This window comes from Neopsephotus bourkii, unplaced genomic scaffold (genome assembly GCF_033783945.1).
Source record: "Neopsephotus bourkii isolate Nb327-2 ecotype Australia unplaced genomic scaffold, CSIRO-AGI_Nbou_v1 NB_107, whole genome shotgun sequence".
Classification (NCBI taxonomy): domain Eukaryota; kingdom Metazoa; phylum Chordata; class Aves; order Psittaciformes; family Psittacidae; genus Neopsephotus; species Neopsephotus bourkii.
The window spans coordinates 14,477,081-14,495,512 of record NW_026900624.1 but is presented as its reverse complement, the minus strand read 5'-3'; the positions used below and the strand labels follow the sequence as shown (position 1 = coordinate 14,495,512).

At 44.8% G+C, this 18,432-nt stretch overlaps 2 protein-coding genes across 3 annotated transcripts in view; one reads left to right on the top strand and one right to left on the bottom strand.

The window, feature by feature from the left end:
* The first annotated feature begins 3,264 nt into the window (after positions 1-3,264).
* LOC133217229 (cytoglobin-1-like) lies at positions 3,265-8,566 on the top strand. The gene is made up of 3 exons (XM_061362545.1): positions 3,265-4,003; positions 5,966-6,197; positions 7,398-8,566. Exons 1-3 carry the CDS (start codon positions 3,909-3,911, stop codon positions 7,524-7,526), a joined length of 456 nt encoding a protein of 151 aa, XP_061218529.1. The 5' UTR covers positions 3,265-3,908; the 3' UTR covers positions 7,527-8,566.
* Positions 8,567-15,855: 7,289 nt separating this feature from the next.
* LUC7L2 (LUC7 like 2, pre-mRNA splicing factor) overlaps positions 15,856-18,432 on the bottom strand; it is a 33,693-nt gene continuing 31,116 nt past the window's right edge. For both annotated transcript variants that reach the window (XM_061362598.1, XM_061362606.1), the window contains exon 10: positions 15,856-16,782. In XM_061362598.1, coding sequence (XP_061218582.1) covers positions 16,590-16,782 — 193 coding nt within the window. In that variant the 3' untranslated portion in view covers positions 15,856-16,589. The remainder of the gene's footprint in view (positions 16,783-18,432) is intronic.

Sequence of the window (18,432 nt, the reverse complement as noted above, 5' to 3'; positions counted from 1 at the left end):
CAGAGCTCCACCAGAGCCTGCCACTGCTTTCTGAACAGGAGCGGGAAGTATGGTCTGGCAGCAGCTGGGAAAGCTGCTTGAGTCAGCCCCAGGTCTTTCCCACCCATGTGTTCTGTGCGCTTTGGCATTCAGACATTGACAGTAACAGCTGTGATTATAGCTCCTAATTTTGCTTGTTTTGATGAGCTTGTAATGTTGATAACCTCAGATAGTGAGCATGGAGCAGATGCTGGTGTTTGTCATCTCTGAAAAAGCAGCACTGAGTGTCAGCATCTCAAGCTAAGCATCCAATAAAGCCGTCAGTACCTGCTCTGGGGGGCTCTAACCTCTGCCTGACAGTACAGGGGGTGCTGGGAAAATAAGAATTATAGTTGCCAACCCCCTTCCAGCCATCCTCTACAACAGTCATGTTCTGCTGAGCTGGGAATTAAGCCCTGTTGCCGAACAAATGGGCAACAGGTTTATTTATATTAAATGTTAAACTTCATGAACTGTCACAGAGAAGAAATCACGGGCAGCTTTGCAGTGCCTGTGACTGGGGCATCAACAAGCTCTGCAGTCAGCGCTGCCGGATCCTGAATGGCTGGGTGGGGAGAGGATGCCATCACCTCCTCTGTTGCTGGAACCTAAAGCACGTGGTTTCTCAGAAATCAAAACGAAACAAGCCCCACTTCCCAGAACCACCGCCATTTCCCTGCACTGCTGTGAAGGCAAATCCGCTGCTTTCCTGGCTGGGCACAGAGCCAGGAGAAGCTTGGCTGCCACATGCAACCCAAAATCCTGTGGCTGTGCTCCCTGCTTGGGATTTTGCAGCACACTCTGCATCACCCCTCCACACCCCAGCCTGACCCTGCCTGCTGAGGAGCATCCCATCCATCCACGGCCAAACCTGTGCTTGCAGCGCTGCCCAGCGCTCCCTTAGAAAATATTTGTTCCTGTTCAGCAGAAACCACACTTAAGAGCATTCGCTTCCTTTGGGATATCCAACAAAAGAAACCATGGGAGAAGAAAGAGAAATAAACCAGGCAGACACCCTCTTCCCCTGGGGTGCAGCGGTATCGGCAGCAACGTGAGACTTTATGATTAAACAGCACATTTTTCACAGCTATTCCATTCCAAGGCTAAAAGATAAAGGCTTCTGGAGTGTTTTTGTTTCAATCTCTAGAGACCCCTAAGGTGCCGTATAGATGTGTATAACCCTGTTATTGATACCAAAGCTCTATGAGGTATTACTGCGTTCATCTCACAAGGGCTCAGCAAAATAGAAGGAAAATAGAAGATAATTTTTCAAAACAGTGAAAGTAACACCAGCAGATGAAAGAAAGAATAGAAAAGCATGTCACAGAGAGCATGGTGACATGCTTGAGGACATCATTGTTGGGTTTGTTTGTGCAGGAAGAGGTCAGGGACTGCTCTGTGCTGCTCACAGCTGGCTTGGCACCGGACAAAATTGACCCATTGCACCCCACAACTGGACCAACAATGAGTCTATGGTGTCTCTGTGGAAACAGGTTTAAGAAAGGGCAGTGAATGCTGGAAAAGAAGAGACAAGGCCAGGGCAGGTGCAGCACCCAAAGGGGCAGTGACTGGTGGAAGAGTCCATGCTGGAGCAGTTGAGTACAACACAAGGAGCAGCGAAAGTACAAGGATCCCGGTGCACCAACCCCCAGTTCCTGCACTGCCCATGGTCTTGCCAAAGGGCCTGGGTGTAATCTGTGCCACAGGGACTAGGACAGGGTGAAGAGAGGTGTTTGTGTGTGGGTTGGTTTCTTATTTGTCAATACTTTACTTTGCTTGAAATTTCCCAACTCAAACTGGGTATTTTTTGTCACTCACAACAGGATGTCTGATGCTCTATGGAGTGAATGAGCACCTTTGTAGTGCAATGTCTCGGACAAGGTTAGGAGAGCAGAGAAGTCCCCTAGGGAAGCTGAGGTTTGCTTGTGAGCTGCTGCAAACAAAAAACAAAGGAGAAAGAAATGAAGGGTGAACAAGAGAGTTGAAGAGGAAAAGACTGGAAAAGCTAAGAGGGAAGATTCATCCTTGAGCGATGTGCATTGCTGCCACAGCTCAAGCCAGAGAGTTGGGCTCACCACAGCGCTCCAGCTTGTCCCACTGAGAACTGTTCACAGCAAGTCAGGGTACACCAGGGACATCTACAGAGAGAGGAAAAGTTGTGAGCGCAGTCGTACACGTTCACATTCAAAGAACAGCCAGCTCTGCGTCCATACTCTGGACCTGCTTGAGCCCCTTTCCCTTTGAGTAAAGTGGGTGCTCATTTTTCAGGGGCTTGCTCTCTCCCAGGCCACACATGACAAGCACCTGATGTGCACTCTGCTCTTGGCCAAAAACTTGGTGCTGTCCCCACTGAGTTCATCCCAGGTGGTTTTGGCTTCCAAGGTCTGGGAGCCTGCAGTGCCATCCTTGCTACTTCCTCTGCATCCCCTGTGCTGGTGGCTGGGCTCAGCCTATAGCACTTCCCCAGTTTGTGTTTGCCTTCAAAGAGGCAGCCTCCCTTCCCCCACGGGTTTTCCTGGAATCTGGGACATTTTTCTGAGGATTTGGGGATGAGAAAGCAGAAGGCTGTGCAGCTTTCTATCAGACCACTCTTTGTTTGCTGTGGTGAAAAGGGAAAGTGCGGGAAGGGAAGGGAATTTTAGTGAAGTCCTTTTAGGCACTCCTTGGCAGTGGTGGGACACAACCTCTCCAAGCAACCACCACTTTCCTTCTGCCCCAGGTATTGGGCTGGTTTTGCTTGCTGTGCTGCATATTCCCCTGTTGTGTGGGCTCTTTCTCTCCTCCAAATCATCCCAAACAATACAAGGTTTTGTCTGCGCTCAGCGCCCAGCAGCAGCAGCAGTTCCTCAAGCCCCTTAGCCCTTCTTTCATGTGCGTGGCCTGGACTTAATGAGAACATTCCTGCCAGAGGTTAAGCCCGGGTGCTGTGTGGATAATCCAAGATTTTATTTTCCTCCAGTTCTAAGTGACCGTGAGGATAATGGGCCCACAGGCACCATCTGCAGCTCCACACTGGCCTTTCCCCTGCCCCTCATCTCTTTCTCAGTGCTGGGCAGGCAGGGCTTAGGGATAGGACAGTGATCCCAGCTGAAAGCTGAGAGGATGAGGGTAGTGAAATGCCTGTGCTTCTGGCCTGGCTGTCCTTCATCACTTACCTCCTGTGTTAAAATGAGGTGGCTTTCCAGGGCACCGCAGCCATGAATGCTGTGCCCATGCTGCCATCACCGTCCCTGTGGCACTGCTGGTGACGCCTCCCAGCTGCACAATACCGAGGTCAGGAGCAGCTTCAGGGTGAGCCCCTGCTAAACCAGAGGGCTATGGGGAAGGTAGTGAGTGTAGCATGAAAGCAGGACTTGAGAGAGTTGCTAGAACTAGAAGTGGGATCTTTGGAGTGAAGGGCCAAGAGGTGATGGGAAGAGGGTACAGCAGGGCACCACGGTGCCTGCAGCACAGCAGCCCTCTTGGGAGCAAATCAGGAAAACCAGTGCTTGAGCAAGGACTGCCCTCAAGAAAAAGAAGGCAAGCACTGGCCTTGGCAGGGTGAGAGGGGAGGGGAGCTGGTCTTTTTCTTCCCCACTGAAAACTCCCCTTTTCCCCTTTTCTCATCAGACAGCAGAATCTGCTCTGGCACCTGACACCATGGTGAGAGTGCTTGTCCTCCCTCCTCATGTGGCTGGTTTCTTTCCTGATTAAAAGTGATTAGGCAGCCCTAAAGCCTGCAGAAATGTGACCAAGGGGAACTGAGACAAAGAATTCATTCAAGATCTCTTAAATCCCTGGGGCAGTATTTAGAGAGCCCTGAGGAGAGAACTGGAGCATAACCGCCCTGCCAGGACCTCCCTGCCCTTCTCCCTCCTGCTGTGCCCTGTGTTGCCAACGTCTCCTCCACAATGTCATTCTCTGAAGCAGAGGTGCAAAGTGCCCGTGGTGCCTGGGAGAAGATATATGTGGATGCTGAGGACAATGGTACAACTGTGCTGGTCAGGTAAGGAAAGAGCCATCTGTTGTTACCGTAGAGAGTTGAAAAAAGAATGGCAAGAAGGATGGAGTTACCACCTAGGAGCGTGTCCTGATGGTTTTCATGGAGCCCTTGCTGAGAACATTTTGATTTGCTGTGGTTTATCCCACCTCAGGTAGGAAATGGGGAAGAGGAGAGATCCATGCAAAGTAAAAGGAAAGGGAGAAGGAGGTGGGAAAGAAAGAAGAGACAAGAAGAAATTATTTATCCCACCCATTTAAGGTAAAGAAGAGAAAGTGTGGTATGAAAGAGAATGGAAACAAAACATGGGCCCTATTTCCCTCTTCCTCTAAACTGTTTTAATCACTTTTTTTTTTCTTTTTAACTTGCATGTCCCAAACATTTCTATTCTGATTTTCCTTCAGCATTCCAGTCCAAAGCCCAGCTGTTCCAATGTGTTGTGCACTTCCTGTGGGCTTTCCTCTCTGTTTTCACTCTGATTTCCTCTCTTTTTCTACAAGACACAAGTTTCTTCCATTCACCTTTCTCATATTCCTCTTCAGCTGGGACTTGCATCACTTCCATATGCACTGAGCAACTCAATACTTTTCTGGTTATTATGCCTTTACCTCTGCCTTTCTTGTATATCACACCTTGTGGCTGGATCAGCCCCAGAAACTGTCATGTGCTGCTCTTTCCTTCTGCAATCTACACAACCTAAGGACAGTTAGGGTCAGAAATGCAGCTATAAAATGCTAGTAAGCACCCAGAGGCTTGGCTCCCCAGGGTAATTTACTCTAGAAGGTTTTGCCTTAGTGTCCTATAGCCTCAGCCTTGCCTATAGAAAAGTTCTGTGCTCCCCAGCACAAGAGATGTACTGGACATACAATGAAGGGCCATGGAGATCATGAAGGGACTGGAGCCTGTATCCAGTGAGGAGAGGCTGAGCAACCTGGGACTGTTCAGCCTGCAGAAGAGAAGGCTGAGTGGGATCTTCTCAATGTATATATAAACCTGAAGGGAGGTAGAAAGAAGGATCCTCTCGGTGGCATTCAGTGACAACACCAGAGGCAATGGGAACAAACATCAGGAAACACCTTTTCACTGGGATGGCAACTGAGCAGTAGCACAGGTTGCCCATAGAGGTTGTGGAGTCTCTGTCCATGGAGATATTCAAAAGCTGTCTGGACACTGGCCTGGGCAACTGGCCTGAGCAGTAAGGTTGTGGTAGGTGACCTACATAGGTCCCTTCAAGCCCAACCATTCTGTGGCTCTGTGAAATGTAATCTAGAATTTGCTATTGTTGTGTCAGGTGAATAACTGGTTTACCCAGCTGAGTAAACTACTTTTTTAAGAGCTTGACCAAGATGACTGTAATTGATGTATTATAAAAGACAATTCCTTTACAAGTGGCATTGAATTGTGTTACTTTTGAATAAACCAAGTGAGCAGTACTTGGTACTCAAACAACAATCCATCACAGGCAGTAAGAAAGCTTTGGGATGGGCTTTGGAAGGGGATAATTAACAAAACCAATAGTATGATTTCTCCACGAAAACACCCACCGAGAGCACGGTGGACCTATCTGTTGTCCAGTGCATTTTCGGGAATACTGCCCTGTCACACTCACCTGATGTGAATATTGTCGTCTTAGTTCTCTGTCCATTTTATCTCAGCTTAACACTGAGTCAACACTGAAGAAATGTTTACTTCAGAAGCAGCAAACAAACTCAGGATAGGTAGGTTTTAAGGTGGAGTGAGCAAAGAGAAGTGCCCTGGGGAGAAGTGAGACAGGCTGCAGTGGGCATAGGGGCTATGCACAGATGGGAAGGGTAAAGAGGAGCCAAGAAATGCAGGGGAAAGAGGTGCCCCTTCTAATAAAGAGAAGCAAAAAGGACAATAAATGCATAAGACAAGGCCTGTAATGGGAAGCCATATCTATGTTGATGCCTTGGTCCACAAATTGGGATGTCTCTCATTTCTCAACAGGATGTTTACCGAGCATCCAGACACCAAGTCCTACTTCTCACACTTCAAAGGCATGGACTCTGCTGAAGAGATGAAACAGTCAGATCAGATCAGAGGGCACGGCAAGAGGGTTTTCACTGCCATCAATGACATGGTGCAACACCTGGACAACTCTGAGGCTTTTCTTGGGATAGTGAACCCACTCGGCAAGAAACATGCCACCCAGCTGAAGATTGACCCCAAAAACTTTAGGGTGAGCCAGCAGCCCTCTTCCCAGGGACTGTAATTGTGACTGGGAGGATGTCTTTTGCTTTGAGGGGTAGAACTGAGGAAAACAGGCTTTGTATATAAAAATATGTATATGCTTCAGAGACTGGAGAGGTGGAAGGTGAGATGATTGATGGTGGACAATAGCAGGAGTGAGAGATCTGGCATCTGTTGGGAAGGAGGCTATGCAGCAGATGCGATGCAGGCAGGTCTGCTCAGGTGGGAGCTGCAGAGGCTGCCCACGAGTTGTAGTGGGTTTTCTCAGTGCAACAGGAATCACACATTTAATAACAAGGCAAAGAAAAGAAGCTTAACACTGGACTTGAGTCCTTGATGTCTATTTCTTTCTAGTAGCAGGAACTAGCTTTTCTAGGACAACCTAAACCATTATTGAGCAGCAACATGAACAGAATTGCCACCACTAAACAAACAGAGATAATAAACGCAGGAACAAACTAGTTTCCCAAGTCCACCTGATGCCACTAGCAGAGTGCATTTATAGCTGTTTTTGTCTGCCTCACACAGCACAAAATGCAAAAGGAGGCACCTTCTGGCAAAGGTCACTCAGGCACCAGGAAGGTGGTTTCCGATGCAGTGGGCCCAGTTTTCCACAAGTGGGAGAATAAGTGAGGATTTCTGCCAGCAGAGATCCTGAAAATACTTTTTCAGGGTAAAGATGCACACAAAATAATAAGCACTGCATGGAAAACCAGTTGACATTTTGAAGTATATCATCTACCTAGTGACTATGAAAGCAAACCCTCATTACTAGAGTACTAGATTGCTATGCGAGGAAAGATTAGGAAGGAAATTACTCCCCAAGCAATGTATTCCATAGGTGTGCAACATGGGACTCCCTGTGGCCTCTAAACATTTGGGACAATTCACTGTCAGAAGGACTGCAGTGGATGTACCAAGTAAACTGGCCTTTTCCTGTACAGTCCTGCTAGCTTTAAGTGACGGGTGCAGTCAACATTAACTAGACACAGGATAGTTAAAAGGAGAGCAGTATAACTGCATTTTTTGCTGAGTTCTGTAAGTATTTTTCCATGACCTATTACAATCTTTGTACGCAATATACTGCTGAAATGTTCTTGTACCCCTTTTTGCTCTCCAAGAATCACAACTAAGAATATGTATTTTTTTCTTGTTGACACTGGTTGGTTCTTCCTTCCTCCTTGTTTAGGTTATCTGTGACATTATCTTGCAACTGATGGAGGAGAAATTTGGTGGAGACTGCAAAGCTTCCTTTGAGAAGGTGACCAACGAAATCTGCACTCACCTCAACAACGCCTACAAAGAGGCAGGTTGGTGAGGCCATGCAACCTCCAGGCTCTTCAAACGTCTTGCCAGCACTGATTTGCTGCTTTTCGGCCTCCAGCCACAGTTGGAAAATGAAAAAGTAAAAGAAAAAAAAGGCAAGAAAATGGCTTATGTAATGTAGATATCAGTGTCAGTAATTGCCTTAGCAAACTGAGTTTCTACAGCTAAATCAAACCTGCAGATACATCAAAGCCAAACAACAAATCCTGATGTACTTTGCAGCTTCACTGCTTCAGGTGGGCTCCTCTGGCCACTGTGTTTGAAGACTACATTTTACACTGATGACTTTAAGCTTGATATCCATGAGAGAAAGACTTGCTCCTTCCAGCAGCACCAGCCTAGAGATGCACCAGCAGCTTTTTATCTCAGCTATCACTTCTTCATCCTTATGAACAATGAGCAGGAAACCATTTTCGAGCATCTCCAGGGACTTCTTAGAGGTCACTATTTAAGAGGCATGAATGTTGTTTTGTGGGTAAACCACAGCAGTGGAGGGTTTGGTGCATTGGAAAGACTATTGCCTGAGAAAGACACACAGAAAGTCCCATCCTGTGTGAGCCAGAGGAGTTTCACAACCTTGGAGAGGTTCCTCTGAGCAGCTTGCAGCACAAAGGGTGACAACACCGAATGTGGCCACCACTGGGTCACTTGGGGCAGGGATGAACATCTCCTGCACATGGATTTCACTGTGCTACTCCCAGCAAATTGCTCTGGCCACATGCCCAGGAAAGGGCGGTAATATCAGGCTTACTAGCTGCCCTCATCCTTTCCTGTCACAAGGCCTGAGCCTCCCTTCTGCAGTAACTGGGTCCCAAACTATTTAATTGCTTCTCCTTAGACATGGGGAAATAATCAGCTAATAACTGCAAATAACCACATGTCGTTTTGCTTCAGTGTAATGCAATAAACACAGAGAAAGCAGATGCATCCTCTTATTTATAGCACAGAAAAGGCACTGCAATGTACAGCAATGGTAGCTGGTTACAGTGTGTGGTTACTAGTGGTGTGGGCGTGGGGGTTACCAAAACTAACTCAAGCTCCCATCCAGGCACCATCACACTTGTAGTAATCCAGCTCCTTGGGTGGTGGGAAGTTTTTCATTGACCACAAAACAATTTTGTCAACAGCTAAAAATGCAGAATTCTCCTTTTGATGTGTAGTTTTCTTCACCCATCCCACTTGTTTGGTAAAGAATGCTGAAATGCCAAAGTCCAGAAGATGAACTCTTGCTGGAGTGAGAGGATAGGGCAGGCTGCTTTAGTTGATTTGCTATTTTAGTCAGCTTGGGAGAAAGGAAGCATATTGTGTGCATCGCCAAGTATTGTCAGAAAAGAACAAAACTTGTAAAAAAATATTTCTAATCTCAAATCCCTTCAAGGGAGTACAGGTAGTCAATACTCTGTAAAGTTTAAAATAATTTCCCCTTTTCATTTACTTGCTTTAATGCCCACTAAGAGCACTATTTGCTGCAACGATGTGCTCATCACTGCAGCCGTAGGCAGCCTGGGCTGACAGGGGCCTCACAACACCATCTGATGCTTTAAGGCTCTTGTGTTCCCTGCTCTTGTGATGAAGTGTAGCAAAGGTAAAGCACGTGACAAAAACCAAACTCAGGCTTAAGAAGAGAGAGAGTTATTTTTTAAAGCCATTAACAAAGCCTTTTAAACATGACAAAATTGTGTGACGTGAGTGGTTTAGGAGTACATGGCCCTTTTTGTTGCTGTTGTTGCTTATCTGAGATCTCAAAGGACAGCAGGAAGCTCTCCCAACAGAGCATAGGTTAGATGACATATTTAGTGTGAGGATACCTGAGCCAAGTTCCCACTTTCCCAGTAGCCTCATTGTCCAATCCTGTCTGACTTTCCTCGTACTTTAATGTGCCTCTGGAAAACAGCAACATTCATGTATTGGGGAGGCAAACCAAACACACTACTTACTGAACTGGTAAATATATGGCGCTATACACACTGTATGTGTTCTTAGGGATAAGTGATCCTATGAAGAGAAACCTAAGGGAAACGTCATACCTAAAGGGAGATGAAGAGATTTCCTGTGGCTCACGATCACTGAGTGGGACCAAAGCCCTCACACCAAGCTTCGTGGTTTTTTCTTACAGCCTGTGGGGCATGAGGAAGGTCTGAGTGAGACAACAGATCTGTGACATAGCACAGTAGTATGACAAGTGCCTGTGATAGGTCAAGTCAGGTAAGTCTTGTGGAGTCTTTGTGTCTGACCTAAACCAGAGCAATGCAGACACACGGGAAACACTGAGAAAAGGGAAGAGGAGTGAGAGGAAATTCATGCTCTCGTATAGGAAGTTTATCTGCTCAGCTATTAAAAAGAAAGTGCCTTGTCAGTAATGTTGCTAAAGAAAAAAAGCAGAGGTCAAACACTTTCCTGGTGCAAAATATTACCTAAACACTGTAAAAACACATATGTGCCTAAATACAGTTCATTGACTTCATTGAGTGAACTCAAACCTTCCAGTGGGGTCTGGAAGCTTTGGGAAAGAACAAAGAATAGAGAATAAATAAAGGATCACAGACAAAGAGATGAGAGAAATTTAACTTGACAAAGTCCAGTTGCTGTGGTGACAAAGCAGAAGCTTACCCAGAGGAAGCTGCATTTGCAAGGCATCTCTATGCAGATACAAATCAATGTTGGGATAAAATCCAAAAGTCCAGTGGTGTGCAACAGCATCACTAAATCACTCTGAGACAAGGACTACGAACATCCCAAGGTAATTTGAAATGACAGGGAGTGTTTTACAGTAGTTAACCTAGCTGTCAGGGCATTGAAGTGTAGTAATCTTCCTGCTACAGTCTGAGCCAGGTGGCCTTCCTGCCTCTCCCTGGAGCATGGACACTAGGGGTTTAGAGGTGAGCAAGGGGGAAGAGGTTGTCTCAGATATCCCAGAGTTGCCCAAAGAGGGTACTAGAGACCTTGCAGAAGATTTGGGGAAGCATGTAGGAAATCCTTCTAGCAGGGCCCTGAGGAAAACCCTGCCTTGCAACCACTTTTCCTCCTGGAAGGTCATTTGCGCTATTGGTAGTTGAAGTGAAGGGCTGCTTGAGCTCCTTTGATGTAAAGCTGTGGGTGTAGGTATAGACACATCCCTCAGAGGTGTTGCTTTACACTGAAAGCGCAAAGGCTTTTAGATGCTGTTTAAAACACCTAGTGACAGGTAGAAGGTGGTGAGGTTACAGCCCAGATGGGAACATGCAGGAGCAGCGATGTTCCTAGCGCCTGCTCAGTGCCAGGGTGGTCACTTCTGTTAGAGCTCGAGAGGAGCAAGGTATCCCCATTAGACTCTCAGTTCACCTTCCTGGTTAAACAGAAGGTACCACAAGGCTTGTAATGGTACAGTGAGTGATGAGAAAGGATTGCTGCCTGCAGGTGATCATTCTGAGATATGACAAATGAATTGTGACATCTGAATCAGCACTACGAGCCAGTGGTCCCTGAAAGAACAGGACAGCCCCTGAACTCAAATGTTCATCTATCAGACATGGCTGTCAGGAGTCTCATAAAAGCACAGGTATGACACATTGTGCAAACCAAACCAAAAAAGCCTCCGGACCTACTCTAACCTTCTCAGTTTTCAACACTGCAAAATTATCTTTTTTTCTCTCATTACAATATCCTGGTTTAGGAAAAGGAGATGTTAAAGAAGATGCTACTTTTTTTCCCTTTAGCTTTTCTAAAGCTAATACTGAGATGATGAATATCTGTAATACCATTGAGGCTCAGTTAACATTATATGCCATATCAGAGAACTGCTGGCTTATGCAGTCAGGTGGGTTTGAGCCAGTTCAGAGCATGGTTATACTGGTCAGACTGCCCATGGTCAGTATCAAACAAGCCCAAGACACACAGGAGTCTTTTTTTTTCTGCTGGTGTGAGCCAGCAGCACCCCAGACTGACTTGTTTGCTTACTCAGTGGAGAACAGAAATGGCAGTCCTGTTGTACTGCAAGAATACTTTTTATGCTCTGGAGAGCCCAGGCTTCTGCTTCTGATGTCCCTGGAAGCACTTCTGCAGTAGGAAGCACTGATGTGGTGTCCCTCTTGCAGGCAGCAACATGGTGGTTTATCTTCCTCCTGCACAACCACATGGGAGGAGACAAATCAGGGACATGCTGCTGGTGGCAGTGGTGCTGATCTCCATCCAGCCTCCCCAGACTGTCCACCAAGGACACCTGGCAACCACTGACCGTTGCCACCAGGCAGAGCAGGCTGATCACCATGCTTTAGCACGGGCCACCAGAAGAGCTTTGCACAGGTTTACAAGCAGGGGTAGAATTTCAGCTGACATCTGAATTATGGTTCCCATCCTCCACCAAAGCAGCACTTACCCTACCCTGCTGGAAAACAACAGTTCTTTACTCCTGTTGCTTTGCTGGAAACCTGTTAATGCTCAGGAAAATGGCAGCAGTTAGTGATGTTACAGCCATTTCATGCACCACCTTCTGGTGATGGACACACAGAGGCTCGAGCATGTCTTCGGTGCTGGCGCCGCCTGATGGCCAGTGCTGTGAAAGTTGACACCTTTCCAGGTCTGCGCCAGCACCAGGAATGATTCCTAAGCTTTGCGCACTTAACTAAACATCGCCATCAATACTTTACTACAGCCAGCGTTTGTCTGATCATTTCACCAGGGAAAGAGCTGTACAGCCATGGTGCTTCCTGCTGTCTGCCAGGCTCTTTTTGACCTTCTCTGTGCTGCCTGCTAATCCTGACTCTCCATTGTACATTTCCCAGGACACTGCTGTCCTGCAGCGCTCTGCACCACCAAGAGCTTGGGGAAGTGATGCAAGACTGCGGTTTCCTGAGCAACGGAAGGTGAAAAGCCAGAGCCAGGAGAAAGGTCATGAGAGAATTTTCTAATTGCCTGCTGACTGTTCATCATGTGCCCACGGAAGGGAAAGCAGGGATAAAGAGGAGAGCCTGGGCTATAAACAAACACTGACTGCTCCTTCCTTGTATTCCAGCTGCTGATACAACTCCTGCCTAGCAGTCCGCCCAGTTTTGCTGGCTACGGTGAATGATGGGCCTCAGGTCTTACTGAAAAGAATAATTAAGGAATTGCATCAGCAGTAATGGTGCAAGAATTTATTAAGAAGCCAGTAGGAAAAAAAAAAGTAATCAAAGAAGAAAAAACAAAACAAAAACCAAACCAAACCAAAGAGCAAGAACCAGACTGAATGACTGGATGAAGGACTGAATGAAGACCCTGTCCATACTTTTTATAAGCCACTGACTGCATCGGGAGAAACTAACCTCTACTGTTTCCTGAACAAGGGACAACTATACCAAGGAAGGTGGCAGATGAAATACAGGATATGGAGAATAATAAACTGGGAGTCATGTTAAATGAACAAATCTACTCTTTTTGCTCAGTTTGCACACTTGCAGTCTAATGTTGATTGCTACAGAGCTACAACTGTGTCAGCAAAATTTCAAAGAGGTACTCAGCTATGGCATCCTTAGGTTCCCTTAGGAGCTCCATCCCCTTCCCAGGCTGCAGTAAGCCTCCTTGCAGGAGAAATAAGGTATTTTCCTTGAACAGGAATGGCCTTGAGCACTGTCTAATCTCAGGACCTCTCAAGGACCTGCAGATCTGAGAAATCTCTTACTGAAGAACAAGCAGCAGTGTGGATCAACACACGGATTACGGCACAGCAGCACTCCCACAGATTTCACGTGGGTCTAGCAGGCCGCCTCTAGCTCTCTCAATCTCCTAAGAATCAATGGCTGAATAGGCACCTAAAGGAGAAAAGCTGGTCAAACAAGCTCAGGGTGGGAAGTGGTAACTATAGCATGGTCAGATGACACATAGCATGACATGAAGCTAGTACATCTGTGCCTGTAAGGATGTATTCAATGTGGGTTAGTGGGTTTAGTGGCTTGATCTTCTGAATGATCTCACCACTGTATTTCTGGTTCTAGACCAGAAGTCTGGCTTAACAGTTGCTGAACTGCTTACTGAAGAATGAGAAATTAAAAACCACAAGTGAAGCAGCCCAAAATATTTGGTTAGTCTCAAAGCTCTTACATGATGCAGCAGAGATGGATAGAGGTTTCTTCCAGATCCCTTCCACAATAATTTTGATCATGCAAACTAATGTCAGTCAGTACCATCCTTCAGCTCTCCAGCAGGAAATACACAGGTGATGAATACCTCAGTTTTCTCTTCCTGGAAATTAAGGTTCTGCTGGAAGGGTGGAAGATCCTTACTTACTTAGGCACAATCAATAAAGCAGTCTCCCTTTCAAATATGTTTTCCACAAGTCTTGCATTGGAAATGTGTTTCATCACTTGTGTTTTGTCACAGTATGCAAATTCTGTCACCATCCCCCCCTCATCTTTTACAGTACAAAATTTCCAGATGCTGGCTGCAGGGGGAGACAGGCCCTTAGTATTTCTGGAATAGGAGTCTTTATTCTAGAAAAGAATCACAATGGCGTTAGCAATCCACTCATCAGCAATTCTGCTGTGCAAGATGTATCTAGAAATGACTGTTCACCTTTTGCCACAACACTAGAATTCTATTAACAAAGGTGTGACAATAGATGTTACCAAGCACTTAAACAGAGTGGTCATACGAAGAGGATGAACACTGGTAACTTACATTCATCACACAGCTAGGCCTCACAGGAAATTGTAAAACATTTCCATGAAGGAAACTCATGCTCATTATAGCATTTCTTTAGAAGCTTAAAATTACCTGAATTCAAAGTGGAGTGTATGTGCCACGCTGGATACAAGTCCTTGCAGAGTACAAAGGTCCTCTTCCACATTTCCCTGACAGCCAAAATACTGCTGAATTATCTACTATCGTGTTAGAATTAGCACCCATGTGCTCTGGTCATACTGAAGGCGCTACAGAAGAGACACTGGGTTAAAATGCACATAATGTACTTACAGTGGTTATACACCCATGATTAGCAGGCCTACAAAGGCACTTGGACTAGGGATATAGAAGAGTACATGTCAAGGGTGCTATCTCAAGAAGAATTTACAAATTTCTAAATTCTGTGTGCGAATAGAACATATCTGAATAATTTGTTGGCCCCAAAGCATGTTCAATCTAACAGAATCAAAAGCAACCCCTTTGTTTTATCAACAACACGGACAGTGGGATTAAGAGCACTGTCAGCAAATTTGCTGATGGAACCAAGCTGTGTTGTACACTGGAGGGAAGGGATGCCATTCAGAGGGACCAACAGGTTTGAGAGGTGGGCCCATGCAAACCTCATGCTTCAACAAGGCAAACTGCAAAGTACTGCACGTGGGTCAGGACAATCCCAATCACAAATAGGGGCTGGGCAGAGACTAGATTGCGAACAGCCCTGAGGAAGATTTGGGGGTGGTGGCTGATGAGAAGCTCAACATGATCCATCAGTGTGTGCCTGCAGCCCAGAAAGCCAACCCCGTCCTGGGTTGACAAGGAGGTTAAGGGAGGGGATTCTATGCCACTACCCTCCTGAGACCCCACCTGAAGTACTGCATTCAGCTCCCCAACACAAGAGGGACAAAGGACTTCTTGAACATGTCCTAAGGAGGGCCACGAATATGCTTATAGGGCTGGAGCACCTGTCCTGTGAAGACAGACTGAGAGAGCTGGGCTTGTTCACCCTGAAGAAAAGCTCATGAGGGACCTTGTAAAGAGTCTTCCTGTACGTAAAAGGGTCCTCCCAAGAAATCTGGAGAGTCTTTTTACAAGGGTTCTAGTAGTGACAGGACAACAGGGTGATGGCTTTAAAATGACAGAGGGGATATTCAGATTAGATGTAAAGAAGAAATTCTTCCCTGTGAGGGTGGTGAGGCACTGGCACAGGTTGCTCAAAGAAGACTTTGGGTCCCTTCCAATGCAAACCATTCTGTGATTCTACATAAAGGCAGCTTGCACCTAAATGAAATACAACTTTTAGAAACTAAAGTAATTAAGGAGTTAATGGTTGTGCCATGATAACTATGATTCCACATGCATGTTTTTGCCTGATTACAATATCTGATTACAATCCTAACCATCCTAAGAAAGACTGCTTCTCCTAGAACACATCTGTATGTTAAAAATCATGTTAGTTTCACAGAATTGCTTGGGTTGGAAAGGATCTTAAAGATCATCTTGTTCCAACCCCTTGCTGAACTGCAGAGTAACCACCTTAAGAGACCTGTATATCCTTGTTAAGTTACTGGACAATACTGGTTCCTTTTTTTTTTTTTTTTTTGTTCTTAGATTTTGTTTGTTGTTGCCGGGTTTTTTGTGTGTGTAATACAATTAAGGATGTAGCCCACAAGAAAAAGCAGAAAGAGTCCTTATGGAAAAAAACAAATATATTGAACACATACCAATCAAATGGTACAGATATGGGACTGGCTTTGATTTCAAAATTTAAGTAGAAATAAAAAAAAAATGTAATGCAACAGCTGTTCAATTTCCAAATCTAAATAGGCACTGTAAAAAGACATTTCCGCTTTCTCCAGCACACATTCCTGTCTAAAGGCTCCCACTGTAATCAACTCCTAGGCTCCCAAACAAAAAACAAAACAAAATCACTGGGAAGACAACCTTAAAGTAAAAGTTAATATCCATCCACCCACCCACTTACAAAAAAAGCAAACAAACAAACAAAAAAATAATCCCCCAAAATACAACTTTTCAATGCTGCTGTTTTGACTGGAGCTATGAATTTATAAAGGTTCAAAAGCACCCAAGGCAAGTAGTACAACGTAATTTGTTCACTAACTTGTATTGGAAAGGAGATTAAAAACATTGAGATCTGCATCTTGGTACATAAAACTGTTGTCCTGAATAAAGAGAAATCTTTCAGAAAAGTTTTACAACTTGGTGGAAGTCCAGGACCCAGCTTTAGGCATCATTAATTGATGGGGTTTAATTCTGACTTGGTTATAACCACTTTTATATACTGTACATCTACCCTAGTTGGATCAGTGTTTGGAACTGCTCACTGGTGTCCCTTTGAACAACTGTAAACTAAACCATAGTATGCAACTCCATAGGAAGCTAGATCAGGTGAATATACAGCCAGTTATATCTCCCCTGCTTCACGTTCCTCAGAGCTCCTCGGGTCTTCCGATCGGCCATTAGCACTTTCATAGGAACGTTTCTTGTCCTTGAAATCGCGTGGGGACCTCTCTCTTGAGCTTCTATCTTTATCACGTGATGTTCTATCACGGTCTCTTGAACGTTCTTTGTCTCTGGAAGATCTGTCCTTTGAGGATCTGAAAGGTGCAGTAAATTTGAGAGTTTAAGTGAGTCACAAGTCATAAGCTATCAAACAGCATTTTGAGTTTTTCTTTTTTTTTCATACCCAAAATCAGGTTTATGTGAAGAGAAATATATCAGAAGACATGAGAAATCATTCTACTCTTTTTCCCTTCCTACTTCCAATTTCCAAAGACAAATATTGTTAGAGGCAGAATTTAATCTACATTTATTAGTGCCCAGATTAAGGTCGATGTGCTTCACTAAATCTCTTATTTTCAACCTCCACCCTCAGTTTGCATTAACAGAAGCTGAATTGAAATTTCTCATCTGTAGTCTCCAGCTTTAGAGGAATTCAGCTTATCTCAGATATATAAATTACAAACTTAAATGTGTTAAAAATGGGAGTTCAATTAAAAAACGGGAGACTTTAACTCGCATAATTCTGGGATGAAGCTGTTACACGGCAAATATAACACAAATCTGGAATCTGTGCTACAATTAAGTTTTGTTTGAGGAATTATCCATTGTGTGATTTTGCAATGAGGGGTGGTGCTGTTTTTAGATATTTTACTCTGATAATTGCCATTTACAAAACCTTTACAATGGAGCCAGAAACGGGCCGTTAAGCAATCCACGTGGTTTTAAAATATATTGGCTACCTGTACTAGAAAAAAACCTGGATTACACTTCCTCCTCTATATTCCCTCAGAGAGTGCATCTAAGCCTCTTGTGCAAAAATCATGTTTTCATTTTAAGATGTACAGCAATCACGTAAGATTCTAATACATACTTCTACGGAAAAATCTTAACAACATGCCATAAAGCAGCCACTAATTTCTTACTCAAAAAAGCCAGCGTACTGTGCAGTAAGACTGTACTCTCTCCACTTACAAGAAGTTACTGCCATCACCTCAAAGCTTCAAAACTAAAGTCTGCAAAAGACTCTTGCACTAATTCTCTTTTATAAGCTTACAAAGAAGCTACATTTTAATTCCTCAGCTGGAAAGATTACTTTTCCTACAATACAGTATTTTGCAAAACTTAGTATTTGCAACACTCAGATCCACGGGTATTACTCCTATTCCACAAACTGGACAACAAATAAGAAGTGGAGCTACGTAAGAAGTTAATACTAGAGTTAGCACAGCTGTTTCACAAGTATTTGGTGCTGCAAGTCCCCTGCAAGCTAACTGTAGTAATTAATCCTGGAATAGGCAGATAGATAGGACATGATGCCATGCACAGCTTTAGCTTTTTATTCAACACATTTCTGAAGGAACATAAGATGTATTCAACCAGCCATCCCACCTCTATACAGGTAAGCCTCTAATTAGATGACAAGGAAGACTGGCTTTAATGAACCACACCACTGTGATACGTAATTTTATACAACTGCTTTAGCAAGAAGTCTTATTGCCAGAAGACTTAGAATTAAAATACCATTCCTTCCTTTCTCAAGGGCAAGGCATAGCCTTTACAATGAGAACTTCTGCTAGACTTATATTACCTAGAATGACTGGAAAGCATTACTTCCCAACTGATCAAGTGGATTCCTTCAGCAGAAACCAAACTCTTCACCAGATATGTGGGCAGCACCCACGCTGTCACATTCAGTAACCATGAACTGTGTTACTGGTTCCAAGACATTATCTGTGGATGCCTGC